This window comes from Calcarisporiella thermophila, assembly GCF_041956535.1.
Source record: "Calcarisporiella thermophila strain CBS 279.70 unplaced genomic scaffold VTP21scaffold_8, whole genome shotgun sequence".
NCBI lineage: Eukaryota > Fungi > Calcarisporiellomycota > Calcarisporiellomycetes > Calcarisporiellales > Calcarisporiellaceae > Calcarisporiella > Calcarisporiella thermophila.
The window spans coordinates 1,208,976-1,227,488 of NW_027192198.1; the positions used below are offsets into that span (position 1 = coordinate 1,208,976).

General features: G+C 37.5%; 6 protein-coding genes and 1 non-coding gene across 7 annotated transcripts; 4 read left to right on the forward strand and 3 right to left on the reverse strand.

Annotated features, from left to right (window-relative positions):
* Positions 1–1,617: 1,617 nt before the first annotated feature.
* On the reverse strand, positions 1,618–3,954 carry VTP21DRAFT_11337 (uncharacterized protein; the record flags this gene model as incomplete). The annotated part of the gene is made up of 11 exons (XM_069390771.1): positions 1,618–1,942; positions 2,008–2,226; positions 2,291–2,366; positions 2,434–2,718; positions 2,787–2,873; positions 2,927–2,957; positions 3,015–3,277; positions 3,340–3,444; positions 3,524–3,574; positions 3,633–3,769; positions 3,824–3,954. The coding sequence occupies 11 exons, from the start codon at positions 3,952–3,954 to the stop codon at positions 1,618–1,620; spliced, it is 1,710 nt and encodes a 569-aa protein (XP_069252886.1).
* Positions 3,955–4,983: 1,029 nt separating this feature from the next.
* On the forward strand, positions 4,984–6,723 carry VTP21DRAFT_11338 (uncharacterized protein; the record flags this gene model as incomplete). The annotated part of the gene is made up of 4 exons (XM_069390772.1): positions 4,984–5,157; positions 5,218–5,670; positions 5,740–6,084; positions 6,157–6,723. The coding sequence occupies 4 exons, from the start codon at positions 4,984–4,986 to the stop codon at positions 6,721–6,723; spliced, it is 1,539 nt and encodes a 512-aa protein (XP_069252887.1).
* A 542-nt stretch (positions 6,724–7,265) lies between these two features.
* On the reverse strand, positions 7,266–7,337 carry VTP21DRAFT_t101. Its single transcript has one exon. It is a non-coding gene; the product is annotated as a tRNA-Pro (tRNA).
* Positions 7,338–8,386: 1,049 nt separating this feature from the next.
* On the forward strand, positions 8,387–8,620 carry VTP21DRAFT_11339 (uncharacterized protein; the record flags this gene model as incomplete). Its single annotated transcript, XM_069390773.1, has 1 exon — positions 8,387–8,620. One exon carries the CDS (start codon positions 8,387–8,389, stop codon positions 8,618–8,620), a length of 234 nt encoding a protein of 77 aa, XP_069252888.1.
* Positions 8,621–9,237: 617 nt separating this feature from the next.
* On the forward strand, positions 9,238–9,954 carry VTP21DRAFT_11340 (uncharacterized protein; the record flags this gene model as incomplete). The annotated part of the gene is made up of 2 exons (XM_069390775.1): positions 9,238–9,324; positions 9,391–9,954. The coding sequence occupies 2 exons, from the start codon at positions 9,238–9,240 to the stop codon at positions 9,952–9,954; spliced, it is 651 nt and encodes a 216-aa protein (XP_069252889.1).
* Positions 9,955–11,420: 1,466 nt separating this feature from the next.
* VTP21DRAFT_11341 (uncharacterized protein) lies at positions 11,421–12,221 on the reverse strand (the record flags this gene model as incomplete). The annotated part of the gene is made up of 2 exons (XM_069390776.1): positions 11,421–11,673; positions 12,082–12,221. The coding sequence occupies 2 exons, from the start codon at positions 12,219–12,221 to the stop codon at positions 11,421–11,423; spliced, it is 393 nt and encodes a 130-aa protein (XP_069252890.1).
* Positions 12,222–15,776: 3,555 nt separating this feature from the next.
* Positions 15,777–17,968, forward strand: VTP21DRAFT_11342 (uncharacterized protein; the record flags this gene model as incomplete). The annotated part of the gene is made up of 3 exons (XM_069390777.1): positions 15,777–16,386; positions 16,468–17,202; positions 17,760–17,968. The coding sequence occupies 3 exons, from the start codon at positions 15,777–15,779 to the stop codon at positions 17,966–17,968; spliced, it is 1,554 nt and encodes a 517-aa protein (XP_069252891.1).
* Positions 17,969–18,513: the final 545 nt, after the last annotated feature.

The window sequence follows — 18,513 nt, forward strand, 5'->3', positions numbered from 1 at the left end:
AACTCTCCGAATTGGAATTATTTTTTTGTAATTTTCTAGCCTGTTTTCTTTTCTTTTTTTTTATTGTAAGTGGTACTGGTAATCGATCCTTCTTTTCGAGGGGTATCGTTTGGTACTACATTTTTTGTGAATAATATAACTTGAAGTAATATGAGTACCAAACCATGAATACTAAAGAGAGCTTCGAATTTTCCACGAATAATTCAGTAGGGTATCTGGCAGTCAGAGATTCTCCTGGAGAGTATATACGCGCTTAATACGGCTTTAGAGCGACGAATGACTACGTTCTTTCAATGGTAATGGATTGAGAGAATGTCATAGATATTGAATTATGTCTCAGCAAGCATTTGAAATTTGAGGAAGCGCTACAAAACAGAACGACCATGGAGTTTAAACCGTTTGCATGGTGATAGGAGAGGTGATAACTAGAACTTCGAAACAGGCTGCGTTTTGCCGCATCATGTCCATGGAATCCCACGGATAGATTAGGTGCAAGGTAAGGATAGAGATTGATGCCTTGTTTTTTAGGCCAGTGCCCAGCTACACCTCTTCCTACACACTGTCCATCAATTGCGTCCGAATACAATTAATAAGAATAATTTGGCGGCACCCATGCAACCAAATAATCACTAGTAATTCCTGTAGATAGCCTGATTAAGTCAACAATTTTTGGGCTATTATCCAAGTATACGCCCAGGGTGGAATAGGACTTTTTTTTCGAGCAAGCAGTGAGTCTATTCTGCATTCCACAGTTGTATTACATATCCCTACACAGTTTACATCAAATTCGTATGAGTGAACGAGTTGCAATGTTGAACTGGTTCACAGAGAGTATAAGACTCTTACAAAAGCTTCACGTTCAGAAATTCGAGAAAAATATAGGTGGCAGAAAGCGGGCTACAACTTCCTCCCTCGAGCAAAATAAATATGTAGATCGTGATGGAGATGAATGTAGGACACCGACGCGAAATTCCACAGTTCACTGGAGGTAGTTAGCATTCACAAACATTATAATTAACGTAAAAAAATATTAAAACTAGGTAGATGTTGTATATATATCCGAGTCGTTGAAAATGAAAAGTGCGGTAAAGGTTTGATTCTAGTTTACACTAGCTTTCGCTACCCTCTCGAGCCTGCTCTCTGCTCACTTATAGATATCGCCATGATAAACTCAATTACTACTATTAATGCATATGACAACCACATTTATCATTAATTTTATTGTAATATTCAAAAATCGTTAAATATGATAACATTTCCATCGATAAAAAAAATTATAAACTATAATTTTCCATTAAAGAATGGATTGAAAAAAAGGTAGAAAATACGACGGTTTTCTAGTGCTAGTGCTATTATATATACTCAAAAACTCTACCCAAGATATTTAAAGCTTGAACTTTCCGTATTTTACGAGATTATAATCGTTCTCTTCCATTAAACGATATTGTCTTCTTATAAAGTCCAATATATAAATACGATCTGACCCCCTTGGTTCAATAGCTAGGTTTCGCAGCTGATGCTTTTGAAGTTTAAAAGTGGCGGTAATGTCGATTCTATTCAATAATACGAAAGAAAATATGTTAGAACTGAGTGATCTTAAGGAATAAATGCGCAAATTTACTCATCAGTCACTCGTATAAATCGCGGAAGGGCATAGTTCGGAACACCCTTCTCTTTCAGCCAGTTAACCAATGACTTGAGTACGAACTGCTCGCCAGTTTCTGGCGCTAATACCAATGTCGCCATTCCTGCCTGACCTTCATAGTTCGCTAATGGTACTCCATATACAACACTCTCTACTATGCCTGGGAAACCAGCTAGATGATTTTGGATTTCTGTAGTGCTTACATTCTCACCCTTCCAACGAAAAGTATCGCCCACGCGATCGAGAAAGTAATAATAGCCATCTTCATCATATTTTAGCAGATCGCCCATACGGAACCTTGAAAAACAAAAGTTTAGTTGTGGTCGGAGTCTGACTTAAATTAACTGACTGTTTAAAGCTACCATCTGTCACCATTTTTCAAAACATTATGAACATATTTTTGTTCATAAGCTTTTTCGTTACCATAATAAGGACGCTTTAGTTTTTCATCAATGAATTTAACGAGGATTTCTCCTGGTTCCCCTGGAGCAACAGGAACACAAAGGCCAGTTCTGGGATCACGAATAAGCTCCTCGCTAACAGGGTCATGCTTAACGAGTACGCAAAACTTAACTACGTTTCTTTAAAAACAAAACAATTGTGAAAACTTGAAAGCTTGATATTTTATTAATTTCATTAAATTACCTAATTAAAAATCCGAAATGCCCGCAGCTACCTATTCCATGAGGACCCTTGTTCCGATTAATCATAAAAAATGACCCTAATATGAATAGAAGAATAGTCTCAAATGCCTGTAAGTCAAGCGGATAAATGGGTTAGAAACATACCCTCACTCATGGCGTAAACCTCATCGATATTCTGAATTCCAAAACGTTCTCTCATTTGAATCCATACATATTTATTAAGTCCATTCCCATATAATCGGCGTATGCCATGGTTACGGTCTTCAGGTGATGGGGGCAAATTAACAAGGTAGCGACAAAGTTCGCCCACGTGCATTAGAATGTTAGCGTGCACCTCTCGGCATTCCTTGAAAGTATTGCGTGCAGAGAACTTTGGTGCAAGTATAAAAGTTGCACCTGTGGAAATGGCAGAGATCATGCCCAAAAATACTAGAATTGAGATAATAATAATCAATTGAAAATTATGAATCGGGTTTCATAAAGATTAGCAGCATTACATGCGGTCGCGTGAAAAAGCGGTAGCGGACAATATATGCGGTCGTTTGAATTAAAAATCCCCGAATTATTTGAAGCAAATGCTAGAACTATATTGCATGGTAAATCATTGATTTAAGAATAGAGGCAAAAGTGAACTTACATCTTAAAATATTATGCTTCACAGGTACTGCCTATGAAAAATAAATGAACGATTAGAAAGAATAGACTCTAGTGTCTATCTGAACTACCTTTGGCACTCCTGTCGTTCCACTTGTGTAAATAAAAAATGCAAGGTCATCCATCTGTACCGGCGGGCGAACTGTAAATTCGCTTGCTTTTGGTAACGAATCAATATCCGTATAAGGGTATGGCATCTCGCAATTCACCCAACTCCCCATTCCCAGCACGTGAACTTCTATCCCCTTAATAGTTTGGAGCGAGGGTAAGGTAGAAGCAATACAGATAACTCTGGTGGCTTTAGATATCTTGATACAGTGCAAAAGTGGTTCCCCTTTATAACAAGAGTCAGTATTAAGCCAGGTTGACAAAACAAGGGGACTATCGTTGAGTTACCAGCTAAATTCGCATTGACCAAAGCTCCACATGCACCAATTTTTAATAGAGCAAGCATAGATAAGTACATCTCGGGGCAATTTGTCATAAATATGGCGACGATGTCTAGTAGAAGGGACAAAGATCGTGATTTTTGCAATGTTAATTCCTTATACCCTGCCAAGCCATATAATAAATGTTTAACCTTTATATTTGACACCTATCGATGTATACCAGTCAGCAACTCTATCGACATCTGTATAAAGCTTTTTAGTCTACATTAGAATAATACAAAGAAAGATATTTATAATTACGGTTTATGAGTTGCTGATAGCTCCAAGTACGACCTTGGAACACAAGTGCGTCTTTGTTTCCAAAATTTTTTGCAGATTGTTCGAGTACTTCATATTCAGAGGCATACGATTGTGAATCTTTCTTTTTAATATTTATACTAAATAATTTTAATTAGTATGATCTTCAACAATCTTCTTTTTTAAACACTGACAGTTTCTGGTACTGTAGTTTTGTCTTCAAAGCGGCGAAAATGTTCTGGGCATCCAAAGTGATAAAGTATTTTGAATCCAAATACGCTGCAACATTTGCGATGAAGAGAGCAGGGACCAAAGATTGTATCATAATGTGGACTAATGAAACGTAGATTTATAGATTTTCAAAGTTATTATGATAAAGAAGAGTCCAAAGACATGGCGCCACCCACATTGTTTTATATTTTCATTTGCTAAAATAGACAACTTCCATTTCGAGACAAGATTAAAAATAGCGTAGATTTGTTTGCAAATTACCCTGTAATTACAATCAAAATGCTATGCCATCAATAAAAATATGGATCCAAATAATAAGAGAGACTATGCAATTGCCAAAACTTGAGCTACACCTGCATCCATTCAAATTATTGCGAAGCGTTCAATTCAACCCGGAGCCTAGTATCACTTAGAGTAACTTGAGGATTCCCCCCCTTGAGCAGCTACACGGAAATCACGACGTTGGTTTTAACGACGTATCTATATTATTTCCTACTGTGGCGTACTTTAATAATAATAATATTTATCCTACGAGTCTTCCTCTTAATTCTTAATATAATGATCGCAACGCTCACTTGTCAGGATTAAAAGGACCGAATGCCAGAATAGCAAGTGAATACTACATGAACAAAGCTCATCGATGATCTCCTGTATTAGACTCGGACATGAAAATAGGATTCAATTTCGTATCGCTCATTTATTTAGGAATATAGCATACAATCACAAAAAAATTATTAGCTTGCTAACAATCCAAATACTTTATGCTCAATCTTTTTAGGTGGTTGAAATATATTTGAAACTGCTCTTTCACATTATATAATTCATTAAATATATAGTACATAATATATAGTATAATTACATACATTCAAAGTTATAAATAGGATCAAAAATTTGAATGTTTATCGAAGTCTCAAGGCAAATTAGAAGTAATATAGGAAGAACATAAAAAATTATAAAGGTTAACTTAGCAAAGTAAAATGCTGCGCCTCATTTATTACACAATCAATTTCGTTTTCAAATCAATATAATTTTTATTGTACTTCAGTAAAAAGAACTTTGAAAATCTGTCAGGTTTTAATTTTTTTTCACAATATCGTCCTAGAATTATATATATGATCAATAGATGTCTAGTTCAAAACCAACTCCTCTAAATAAACAAGAGGAACTAGGTGCAGCAATTAATCAAGGGAAAGATGTAGAAGCAGTTGATTTTGAGATCGATAGTGAGAATGCTCGATTGCTTGATGATGCACAACATGAAGCCACAGGTTCAGAAAGTAATCAATTTACTTATAATGTAAGAGTTTAATTGAATTACCTTGGATGTGAATGATTCAAGCAATCTGTTATCTACTAGGAAACTTTCGGCAGAAGAAAGCTCTTTATATTACTAATAGTTGCGGGGGCTTTCATCATCATCGCCATTCTATTCGCTATTATTCTCATATCCCTTTCAAAAACCTCTAGTTCTCCTAAATACGGGCAAAAATATCCTCCACGGACTAACGGCACCCATTGGTTTAACTCAACCGTAGTCGTCGTTAGCCTTGATGGTTTCCGCTCCGATTATTTAGATCGAAATCTCACCCAATCTTTAACGAAGCTTGCCAATCGTGGTGTAAGAGCTGAATATATGAAACCATCATTCCCTTCAGTTACATTTCCTAACCATTACACGCTGGTTACTGGCCTCTATCCGGAATCTCATGGTATCGTTGGTAACCACTTTATTGACCCTGTGATTAATGACGAGTTCGTATACAGTAAGCCCGAAAAGAGTTGGGGCTCAAAGTGGTGGGGTGGTGAGCCGGTAAATAAATAACTCTATTCTACTTTTTATTTGAATTGCTCTGATTTAATTCGACACAACTTTTTCAAGATATGGATTTCAGCTGTTCGTCAAGGACTTCGCTCAGCGGTTCACATGTGGCCTGGTTGTTCCACACTCGTAAGAAATATGCGCCCAACTTACCACAATGACTATGACCCAAGGTGGTCTTTATCTGAAAAGGTCGATCAAGTTCTTGAGTGGCTTGATTTACCTGATATCCAACGCCCTGAGTTTATTGCGGCATACGTCTCTACAATTGACACAGCTGGACACGCTGCTGGTCCAGATTCAGACAGGGTTAACGCTGCATTGCGGATGGTGGATGATATGCTTGGGCTATTAATGGATGGGCTGGATAAACGTAATCTTACAGATATAGTAAATTTAATTGTGGTAAATCAGAGAAACCTTGCATGAGCAGTATAAATTGTGTCAGATTGGGTTGATTTGAGCATTTTTTTTTAGGTTAGCGATCATGGTATGGCCGCCACTAGCAACGATCGCCTTATTTTCTACGAGGATTTTGCTCCTGATATGCTGAAGCAGAAGGAGCCTGAGGCGTGGCCACTACTCGGAATTCGTCCCGACACGGATGTCGAACTTGAGATATTGCATACACAGTTTTTAAATGCAAGCCGACAACCCAACTCACACTTTCAGGTCTATCTTCGTGAAGAAATCCCTGGACGCTTTCATTACTCAAATTCTCCTCGTATCGCACCGCTCGTCGCAATTCCAGATCCAGGATGGGTGTTCATCACTCACAGTAAATATGATTCACTAAAGGGCAAACCATTTCATCCGATGGGGGTCCACGGATATGATAATGAGAATCCGCTTATGCGAGCAATCTTCATTGGTGCTGGCCCAGAGTTTATGCCCACCAAGAAGGATAATAATGTGACCGCGGAGCGAATAGTCCCTCCTTTCCAAAACATAGAATTATATGGTCTTCTTGCTCACATATTGGGCATTCAGCCTGCCCCCAACAATGGTACAGGAGGTCCAATTGAAACAGTATTTGTGCATTAGAAAATGTATACTTTTTTTTTGTTGCTTCTTTTTATATTTTTATGCTTCAAGTTCATATTTCTCGTTTTATATTTTCCTGCATCCCACTATGAATCGATATTTATTGCCTATAATATAATAAATATGTTTATTTTTCCTCGTCGCTCTTCCCCATCCAAATATTCCAACCAATTTAATTATTCAACATTTTGTTACTGTTTATAAACTTGATCCAGTTGCAATTTAAAACTAACGCGCGTTTCGTCTTGACTGATCTTTAGCTTGATCCTTCACCCAAACTAGCTTTTTATTTATATTGCCCTTGCACATGGTAATTCAATATACATACAAGAGATTTACTAAATATACTGAATTTATTGTAAAAGAGGTAGTTCGTTTCACTTTTTTTTCAAGTTTATTCCGTCCGAACTAGATTATTATCCCTAAATCCAACTTATTCGTTTTCTGAATATACCATCAGCAAACATTGACAAAACTAAGGTTATTATTATAGTAAAAAAAATTGACAATAAAATTTAAATAATTAAAAAAAAATAAAAAAAGGGCTCAACTGGGAATTGAACCCAGGACCTCTCCCACCCTAAGGGAGAATTATACCACTAAACCATTGAGCCAGCCCTAACGTTACGGGAATATCGGTATTTCGTACAGACAGTCATAACTGCGCCACTACAAGCCAAAAAAGAAAAAACTTCTTTTCTTCTTTAACTTTATGCACATGGTACCTTAATAACCTTTCGGCAAATTACTAGCGCTTTGAAAATTTTATTCAAGTTTGTTCTGTTTTGTTAAACTAGTTGTTTAATTAGTTTGTTTATTCAGTTCGTTTAATCAGTTTGTTTAATCGGTTCGTTCTATTTAGTTTAATTTTGTTATATAAGAAGAGATTCAAGCGTGAGTGAACGGGGAGGCGGATTAGTTTTTGAATATTGAGCAATAGTTTTGAAATTTATTGTCTTATTTGCTTTTTTTTTATAAGAAAATCTTTCTTTTGTTTACTTACGTAAAATCTTCACGGTATACCCCTAAATTCACGTAACTATTGTTTCGTGTGCTCAAGATAGTTTAAGGAGATATTCGAAATGAGAAGCTTAGATTTTGTGACCGAATACCATAAGAGCCCCGGGGTTTAACTGTTGTGTGCTGGGTTCGATTCTTGGTGACGGTACCAGTACTAGAGATGTGGCCGGAATATACTCTAGGAATCGAGCTATATGTTACTTCGCTACAACTCCTCCGAAATGCAGTAAAATGCGTCAATGAAATTCTTCCATATATACATTCTTCTTATTCTGTATCTTTCTCGGTACAAGTAATTCCTCTTTATAAAGCTGGCCAGGAGCATTACCTTGGTGATTTTGACATAGAAGTGTACCCTGCCTTTAATTTGTATTGGAGACTATTCAATAAAAATACTCCTAACAAAAAAATAAGCGACCCAGTTGCAAACCTCAGAGAAAAGATGGAAGCAGTCATGTCCAACTATGCCTGAGTCATCCAGATTGACTTCCAATACTATGGCAACACGGGGTGGTTACAAGACCACTGCTACGCCATACTTGGGCCGAACTCTGAAACCACAGAACCTTTAGAAAACCTTTTACCTTGCCAGTTAGCCATCGATGAGGACAAGATAATCCTTTCTTGAAGAGGATCTACTCCAATGTGTAATTACTGTAAGGCTACTGGCCAGATACGAGTTGAAAGCCCAAAGAAGAACAGGCAGCATCAAGAATATAAGCCCGTGCAAACACTCCCCCCGCACATTCGTGAAACCACGCCAGATAGAATGAATACGGACAATGAGACCGAGAAGTCAGAGAATATGCAGTACCCCACAGGCACCGAATATCAAACCTATAGGATCCAAAATGTTCAGCGAAATAACAGGATTTGAACTATCTACTGTACCAGCCTAGAGAAGCCCCGAAATCGAGACGGTAAACCTGCAAGAATTCCTAGCTTCCAAGAAGAACATGTAGTTCGACTTCAGTCCTACAAAATTGCCCACGCGCATCGAACATCCAACACGAAAAATTATCCCCAAGATAGCCAAAACTAACCAGAATATTGGCATTGAAAAATTTTCAGCCGAAACTAAGAACCTTGCTTTAAGATGAGGGTTTTTATAACTCATTGTCCTTATAATTGAGCTTTTTTTATTCATTTAATTTTCCGAACGATAAACTAGCGGCACGTTCAATAATAATTGAAGAGGAAATTCAAAATAAGATCCTCTACACTTTTTTATTTATTATAAAAAGGTAAGCTAGAACGATTCTGCTAGAAATCAAGCAATTTCGAAGCCGATACTGCAAGTAGAGTTACAAAATCTGTTATAATGATGTTAATTTTGGAAATAGTGGTACTTGAAAGTGAAATTAGAATTCATACCGCCTAGGTTTTAATAATTTGGCTTGGGCTTGAATATATCCTAATCCGTCGAGTAGAAGTAAATCTGCGAATTTTTATCCAGTTTTCTTCATCGCCTCGGATGGTAAAAAATTATCAGTGATGTCTTCTCAAAATAAATACGAACTCTACTACTTCAAACACGCCGGCCTTGCAACGACAATCCGTACCATTCTTGAAATTGTTAATGTGAGTCATCCCAACTTTCTGATTTCTTCCCGTTAACGTTCAATTGGATTTATTGGAATTTTCTAGGCTGACTACACGATCAAAGGAGTAGAAGATTGGGCTTCCGAAAAAGCCAACACTCCGTTTGGTCAAGTTCCGGTCCTTTATGTGATCAGATCTAACGGCATGCGTTATGAAATTGCTGAATCTCAAGCGATTTCTCGCTATCTTGGTCGAGAACATGGTTTGGTAGGAAATACCAACGAAGAAAATGCTCTGGTGGATATGGTAATGGACTCGCTGTTTGAGCTCCTGATCGGTCTATTGAAATATTACGTCCTCGAAAACGAAGAAGACGAAAAAGATGCTTGTAAAAATGCCGTCCTGGAAGATTCCAAGAAACTCCTTCCCTTCCATGAGAAGCTTATCAAGAAACACGGCGGAAATGGCCACTATTTGCAGAGCAAATTGACTCTCGCCGATATTCATCTCTTCACCATGCTAATTGGACTTCAGGAATTTCTCGGTAAGGAGGCGTATAGTGCTGTGGTGAGCGAAGATAAGACCCCGGAATTGGTGAAAGTGTTTGAAACGGTTAAAAAGGAGAAAGGCGTGCAGCGCCTCTTTGAGGAAAATTATTACCATTTCTAATACTCTTATTTCACTGGTTACTATCAGGCAAGTTTATTAGGTCTAGCAATTTTAACCCTAACGGGCGCTGCCGAATATTGTGCATATCTATTTTATTGTGATTTTGGACTGACACAAATTAATCTCATTTTGCCCTAGAAGGCCAATACAGCAGTTCCTGCTGTAGCTAAACCTACAAAGATGAAGTTGTTCGAATAATTTATATTATGACATCAATTCCTACAAAATCACACCTATAGATGATGCCTGAAATTAACACTTGATGTTGGAAAAATAGCCCTCATATATTTTATTATTTTCTTCATAGCATGTACTACATCTTCAAATTCATTATATAAAATCACCCCATCATGTATATATTTCATTGCTTGGGAAATGTTTATCGTTTTGGTATAGAGATTATATTATCCCGCATCTCATTATAAATCAATTTTTATTACGAATAATGTATTAAATGTGTTTTATTTTCTCCTTGTTGCGAATTAAGAGGTTCTATCTTCCAAGTCGTCAAGTGGATGTAAAGGATAAGACTTGGGTCGATTTACAGCTTGATAAAAACAAAATGATCGTTGTTTCTCTTGCTCGTTAAAAATTATGTCGAAAGAGTCGAAGAGTTTGCTACGTCTGGCGTGAGAGCTGGTGAAACGCTTGAGAATCGTAGAGCGCTCTTCTACACACTGAGTCAAAAGTACATCTAAGTTAGTGTATCCTGAAGCAATTGCCTCTGCCCATATTTCACGACGAGTATACCAACGCTGAAGTTAAGCTGCCATTTTGATTTAAAACTTAATTATCTCATTATAATGCTTTGCGAATTAGCCTGGTATCTATGAACTAAATAGATTGATTAGCTCTAATGCAAAGTCGATGTAATTGTCAACTTTTTGGTGCAAATGCATTTGGATATCTTGTGTTATATGCCTAGAGCAAAGCTGGTACTGAGCATGTAGTATAACTTACGGGTAGCTCTCATGAGTACAGGGTGGGAATCACTCATCACTGTATGTATGTTCTCAGTCGGTTCTCCTTTCAAACAACATATAGCTGCTGGAGTGCCCACGTATATGCTTGAGTAGATTCGTGCTTTAGAAACACAATCTCCATCAAAACGGATTGGGATTTTCTTCCCCATCGACAAATGCCAGGCAAGGAAAGTTGAGATGAAGGGTGCGATAGGTTCATTCCGCTATCATAGCTTCGGGAAACTTGCGCGCAAGAGAGATATGAGAGATACTTGCCAATAAATATTATACATACCAACATAACGCGGATTTGGCAGTCTATTCGGAGGTATTTTCGGGCTCAGATAACAAAGCTGTCATTTCAGGCTGTTCCCCCTTCGCTCTTCGAGCAATGAGCAGGATCCACCGCAGCGGCCGCTTCTTAGGGCTGTCATGCTGGTGCTCTTCAGTTTGTTCGACGGTGTCCCTCCATTCGCTCTCGAAGTCTCTACACCACGCGTCTTTCTACGCTTGCATTGTCTCTTCTCCCTCCTCGCTCCACATGCACAATGTTGTTTTCGATGGCCCAATCAAACCGCCCCAATTTGTGCATATGCGATGATCAACCTTAAGGGTGGTGATGTCGTACTGCTTCAAGTTCTGGCCTTCCGCCAATGGGCGCAAATGGGCCCAAATACGCGCCTGTGAGATCATTGGCCGAAGATCAGTCGAGTTGAATGCATTATCGCCAAAGATCGCAGTTGCGCGCACCGTTTTGCTTAAGAAACGTTCATGGGGCGAAAAGGAGCCTAAAACTTTTTTTATTTGAATCGTTTGACAAGTATTTAAGTGATAGTTTTTTTTCAAAGATTTACTTGCAGAAGGGTGGGCGATTATTTTATATGTATATAGGAGTATTCGTTATGCTTCAACTTGAGATTAATCTTTCAAAAAGAAATTCCATAGCTAATAGTTTATTTTTCTCTGTTACAAGCAATACACCTTGATATGTATGTTGTTGGAACTTGTATTATTATACAGTATTTACAGTAATGTATGTTTTCGAAATTTTTTGGTGGATTATTGGCACAATATCATTATTGTCATCAATTCCTTAACAACTTCACTATCGTGTCAAGGACTTCATTCTCAAAGACAGCCTTAGGTTCCATTTGGAAGACTATACCACATGATGGAATTAGAAACCATGATCATTGGAGCCGTTGCAAGAAAATATCGTAGTTGTTTGCATTGCACCATTCGAACGCTCTTGGACACCGAGCCTGCATAAGTTGATAGTGGTAGTACTCGAGGTTTCAAAGACATGCCGCGTAGGATTAAAAAATCACAAAAAAAGAAAATAGGGAGGAGAACAGGTAACAGGAAATACAAGACACATATAAACTCTATTTAATACTTGGTTTATCTTGCAAGTGGCACTCAAATATGTAGAGTACACTCACGTTGCTTCCCTTCAAGGCCTGTATGCGCTGAGAATAGTTAGCCTATGGCAGCCCGAAACAATCGAAAATCAACTTGGCAAGTAATAGTGTCACTTTAAAAACAAAAAAGAGCACTGATCTCTTTTGAAATTACTAAATAAAAGGTTTGAAATAAATTTGAAGTGGAGCAAAAGGAATAACATCTTAATATGAAGACAAAAAAAAAAATAAAAGTCATAGCTCAGTCAATCACAAACGAGAATTCACAAATAATACAAAACAATATGTATTTTCAGTATGAGGCGATGGTTTTGCTACTTTAAGAAATGAAAACTTCTTAAAATATGTTGGAATTTCAATCAGAGTATATTCTTCACGCAGTTCAAAGAAAGACAAATAGCTAAACTATTTAAGAATAACAAGAAATCATAAACAGGTAATATAGTTTATACACAAACAAGTAAAAATCAAGTTTAATTAAAATACCGACAATTTCAGATTATCAGTCACGCCTGGTCGCACTCCAACAAAATAGCTGGTCTCCCAAATACTTTTTATCGAATTGGTTCTCTGTATCGGCGTAAGATAAATATACTACTTAATTTAAGAGGTTGATCGGTATGGTGATGCCTCCTCTGAGCCCGACGTTATAAAATTCAAGACAATACTGTGCAATTTTGCTGTGGTGATTATAGCTCCAGTAGAGAGAGGCAGTTCCACGATTTATAGAGTTAATTTAGATTCTCTGCTTCTTCCTTGCGAAGTGAGTATTGGGCTTTCAAATAGAGGTCAAGGTAAAGATGTCATTTTAAAATAAGATTTTTATGTGTAATTGGATTAAAAGACCCTCAGTTCTTCAATCATTCGACTATTTTATACCCTCAGGACCCATTAGACTATTTTAGCTCTCTTATTTTCTCACTTTTTTGCTTCTTTCATTTGTCCTATCAGAAGTTGCTACTTCAGAAAGTAATTCGAATTGACTCGATGTCGTCAAAATAGGGCGCAGCATTTAAATTTTAATATTCATGCTTTTCTTAACACTTATTCTGAGCCAATTTCCCTGTATCATTGCCGCATATCTCCCTCTTCAGATTTGTTTATCAACCTCAGCTGTGTGCCTGTAACAATAATCTTCCATCATTGCGATTTTATCAAGCATTGGTGCTCAACAACGCATAATTGTGATTTTGGTGTGGCCTTGAATTATGCAATCTAACCTTTGTTGCAAAATTCCGTCGCCTGCGTTGTCTAGACCTGATGTTTCTTTATCAAGTTGAGAGAATCTTAGTATAGCGAATGATGATCCGAGCAAATATAGCGCGTTGTTTCTGATCCCTGGGCAATGTAAACTGATTTCGCTCATTTACATTTACATTTACATTTTATACTTTAGAGGCAGATTTATGAAGTCATGAGCTGTAGACAACTTGTATTGCGTTTTCGATTCGCTCTTACTGATACAATAGTAAAATTTCCAGTGAGATGTCGAGTTGAATAACTTCGGCTCTTGTTGAACGAGACACATCTGTTGTCAGCGGTATTTGATGTAATTCCGCACATCCATAATATCCAGCATCATTTTTGCCGTGATTTGACTGGAGAATTGTTTGAGCAAAGTGATCATAATTAACTTTCCTTTATCAAAAGCACCCATAAGTAAGACAGTGGCCTTTGGATTAGAATCAAGGGCTAAATTCTTCAAGATACGCAAGTTTGGATATGACGGATAGCAGAAGTACATACGGTATATTTGGAGGAAACTTAAAGGCATACACAGTTCCATGACGTCAACGTATGCAAGTGTGGAGTCTCAACCAAGAATAATCATGAGATATTTCGTCACTAGCAACAAAGCTTGATTGCCCACATTATATGAGCCCAATTACATAGGGTTAACTAATATAAAATGCCAAATTTTAATTAGCTCGCCTGACGTAAATGAAGATAGAGCGAGTGACAATATGCGGAGGCATAAATAAAAAATGCAAATATAAAAGTATTAATAGTCGAGCAAATAACCAGATCGATTGCTTCGATCGGGTTGGTAAATTGAGCCCGTTTATCTATGACAGAACTTAGAACTTTCTACGAATGTGCACTATTTCTTTGGTAATTGATAATATTTTCTAATTTCCACAGGTTGTATAAGTCTTCTTAAAGAATATTAAGTATGCAAATCACCCCACATGTCTTATCACAGAATTCGACAGCTCTTAACCATTTCCGGAAGATGATGTTGGACAAGAAAAAACCGTTTTTGAACTATGATTAGTAATTAAACCCTTTCTTTAGAAGCTTTAATAGAAAATTCCTTTCAAACCATGCAAAAGCCGGTTTCAAATATTGATGTCTAAGCTTGGCTCGGCTTAGCTGAATTCAGAGCGGGGAGCTACGCTATAATCTCTATAAAGTGTAACCTTTAATATGCTTTTAATATACGTGTAGCGAAAAATAATTGTGCGCTGTAATAGGAACATGGGGGGAATGACATATCTTAAAATTCGTCTATATTACCGGGATAATGTTTTTTATATTAAATATAGAGGGTAATATATCCATGAAATTGCTTTTATATTTGTTTTTTTGGTACGCCTAATTCATGAAATAAGTGAAACAAACCAAAATAGTAGTTTCGAAAAAGCACTTCCTATTTAATTTGATTGAGACCTAAGACTCAGAAACCGTTTTAGGGTTTAATGCGCTTTCCCATAAAGGTTCGGATTCGTCAATAAGAATCCCTATAGTTTCAAGCATTTGTTGCCAAGAGAGCAGACAAATTGATATCAAGCATAGAATTACTCCATTTGTAATTAATCCCCACGAATATATTTTCATTTTGGTTATACTCGTGTCAGCTAATTAGAATTAGAGTAAAGCTGATAAATCTTAGGTGTCATATTCGTTTTCATTTGTACTAGCCGTTACCAGTATCCTTACAGTAGCTTAAGAGCCTTGAGAGCATATTAGATACTCAAAAAATAATATGATGAGCAAAAGTTTATTGCAATTCCGATCAAGGTGTTAGTGTATATCTTGAATTATGTGTTGAACCATAAATTTTTAACTATTCTTGCAGTAACCTGAAAATCAAATCAACTCTCCATGCTGTTATTGATAGATTGACTAAAATAAGACAAGATTAATTCAATTATTCTGTTTCATATATTGTAATGCAGGATGGAATAATTTCTCCCGAGGGAATATACATGTTTTCTCGCGAGAATGAACTCATGTATTCTTCCGAGGGTAAACTCATGTATTCTTCCGAGGGTAAACTCATGTTTATGTATTCAATTACAATAACAGATATTGGGTTAGTATCGAGCATGATTACAATTTTCAGAAATAAAGGGTCTGGAAATTTTTATATTCCAAATTTTGAACTGGTTAGTTTCATATCTCAGCTTTTAATCATTTCGAACTTATCTGAACGAACATGGTCTCACCCGTTGCACATATTCTGATTGCTGCACCACCTGCTTTTGGGCACGTCATTCCCGCTGTCTCCCTTGCTAAAAGGATTGTTAGCACTCCTTCCTATTCTGAGAGAGATGATAAGTGCGAATTTGAAAGACATGTAACACTTCTTATCTCAAAATCATTTCTGCTGCATCCGAAAGGGAAGAGGGTTATCCCAACTACCGGGAATCGTTCTGATATTCATCGAGGGCGTTATGGTAGTGTACGCATGGAACCTATTGAGGATGATGTGGATCCACTTGACTCGGCATCAAGCCAAGAAAGTGAGAAGTTTTTCAGCAGTATGCCGAAGCATATCAAAGCTATTGGAGAGTACTTACAATCGAAGAAAAAAAGCACCTTTCCACCATCCTGCATCATTCTTGACATGTTCAGTGGGATGTTTGAGCCATTTCCGTTTGATTCTACTCCCTATTACTTTTTCGGTACCACCCCAGTTGATGCCACCCCCTCAACAACGGAATTGAAAATACGAAAAGGAGTCAACAATGCTCTTGACGCTTCAATCGAAGAATTAATGAAGGACGGACTAGAATGGCTTAGTCAACGAGCAGCCAAATCTCAAGGCATAATATAGAACTTTGCCAATTGCATTGAGAGCAATTATCTGAAGTCCTTCGCTCCAAACACGCCAGTATATTGCGTAGGACCACTCCACTCTATTGGTATAGACGACGGAAATGAAGCAAGTCATAATCAATGTGAAGGGCGGGTGGTCTATCAGTACGATCAGGCGGACTCAAACATCCAGCAGAGAATTCTTGGATCCTGGGTTGTGCGATATCTCGATGAGAAGCCCCCAAATTCCGTGATCTACGTCTCCTTTGGAACCGTAGTGCGTCATAGTGATGCCCAAATTATTGAGCTTCTCAAAGGACTCGATGCTACCGGCAGAAGTGTACTTTGGAGTCTGAACAATACTCAACAAAAAGCGTTGCCCACCAAAGAAATGGTTTCTCCAGTGAATGGGGTGCTTGTATACAACAATGTTACCGTGGTGGAATGGGCACCTCAGAAAGCTATATTATCTCATACAAGCTGCTCGGCCTTTCTGACTCATTGCGGATGGAATTCTGCGTTTGAAAGTCTAATATGTGGGATTGGTTCTATCCACTGGCCAGTCTTTGGGGATCAGCCCGGCAATTCAAACTTGCTGGTTAGACTTGGAGCAGGGATTGCTTTCGATCTCAACCCCGATAAAACTTCCCAAGAAAATGCTTCAAATCCAAATTTGATTTCTGCTGAGTGTATTACCTCTACGATCGAAAAATTCTATAGCGTAAGCGTGACCAATGAAAATCCCTATACCAATGTGGCTAAAAAGATTAGTGCAAAGTTAAAACTGGCTTGGACTCCGGAGGGTGAGGCCTATCACGAACTTGGCAAGATTATTTCGCGAATGAGAGCCTATTCATGATCAATCTAAGAAATATACTTCTCAGATTGAGAAAATGAATTTTGAGTTCATGTATTTTCCAAGATCTAAATACTATATTCAGTATTAATTATTAGAAAGAGAATAACTATTTTTATAGAAATTGTATCACATTTGGAAGTTGATCATGGTATTAGTTAGATTATAATATATTGATATCACTTTCGTAATGTACTGACAACTTGAGGATGCAAGAATGCAGTAGGGCGCAAGAACTTTGGAATGAGACCACTGATCAGGATATTTACGTTAATACTGTTTGCCAGACGCTCCATCGCAATGATTTTGTTGCAAGTGTTCGGAGAAAAAGATCTCTTCTTACAAAAAAGCATCACCTCAGGAGATTGCAGTTCGCAAGAAAATATAAAGATTATACCACTGAAGATTGGAGTCGTGTCATCTTTTCAGATGAATGCCAAATCCGAATCTTTGGAAATGAGAGGGGAGAGTGGTAATAGAAGAAGCGCAATGAACCTCTTCAAGCACGCCATATACAGCCCATAGTGAGCACGGAGGCGGGAAGCATAATGATGTGGGGTTGTATGACTTCTCATGGAATCGGATTTTCATGCCGTATTATAGAAGATCTTGAAGCGGAGCTTTATTCACAAACCTTTGATGATGAGTTGATGGCTACCCTCCAGTGGTACAATCTGGACAAGAAAGAAATTATCTTCCAGCATGATAACGATCCAATGCACAAAGAAAACTAGTCAAACGATGGTTCCATACCAACCAGATTCAAGTTCTTGATTGGCCTTCATAATCCCTCGACCTTGACTCCATAAAGCATCTATGGGATGAGGTAAAGAGACGACCTGTGGGAAAAGGTGAATACCGTCTGGGAGTTGCTCACAAAGGATAATAGAGATAATTAATACGATACTAAGGCGGATTCAAGAAGTTATCAATGCTGGAGGTGGATATACTGAATTGTAGTCTGAATGTATTTTATATATCTTAAATATTGGCCATTTGTTTTAATGAGTCTGTGGAGAAAGAGAATAAAAAGTTGAAACCGTGAAAATTTCATAGTGATAAAATATGAAATTTTCCGAAATAAATTAATATTTCTTGGGAGGAGAGTTAGCAATAGGCATTCCATTGTATACGGAGGAGTAGCAGAAAGAGTGGGCTTTTCAAATAAACAAATGTTATGTATATAGGTGTTGTCTATGAGGAAATATTTGGGTTTAATACCCTACAAAAAACTCTCCTGGTGAAAACTACTAGAAAACGTATAGAAGCATGTAGAAAA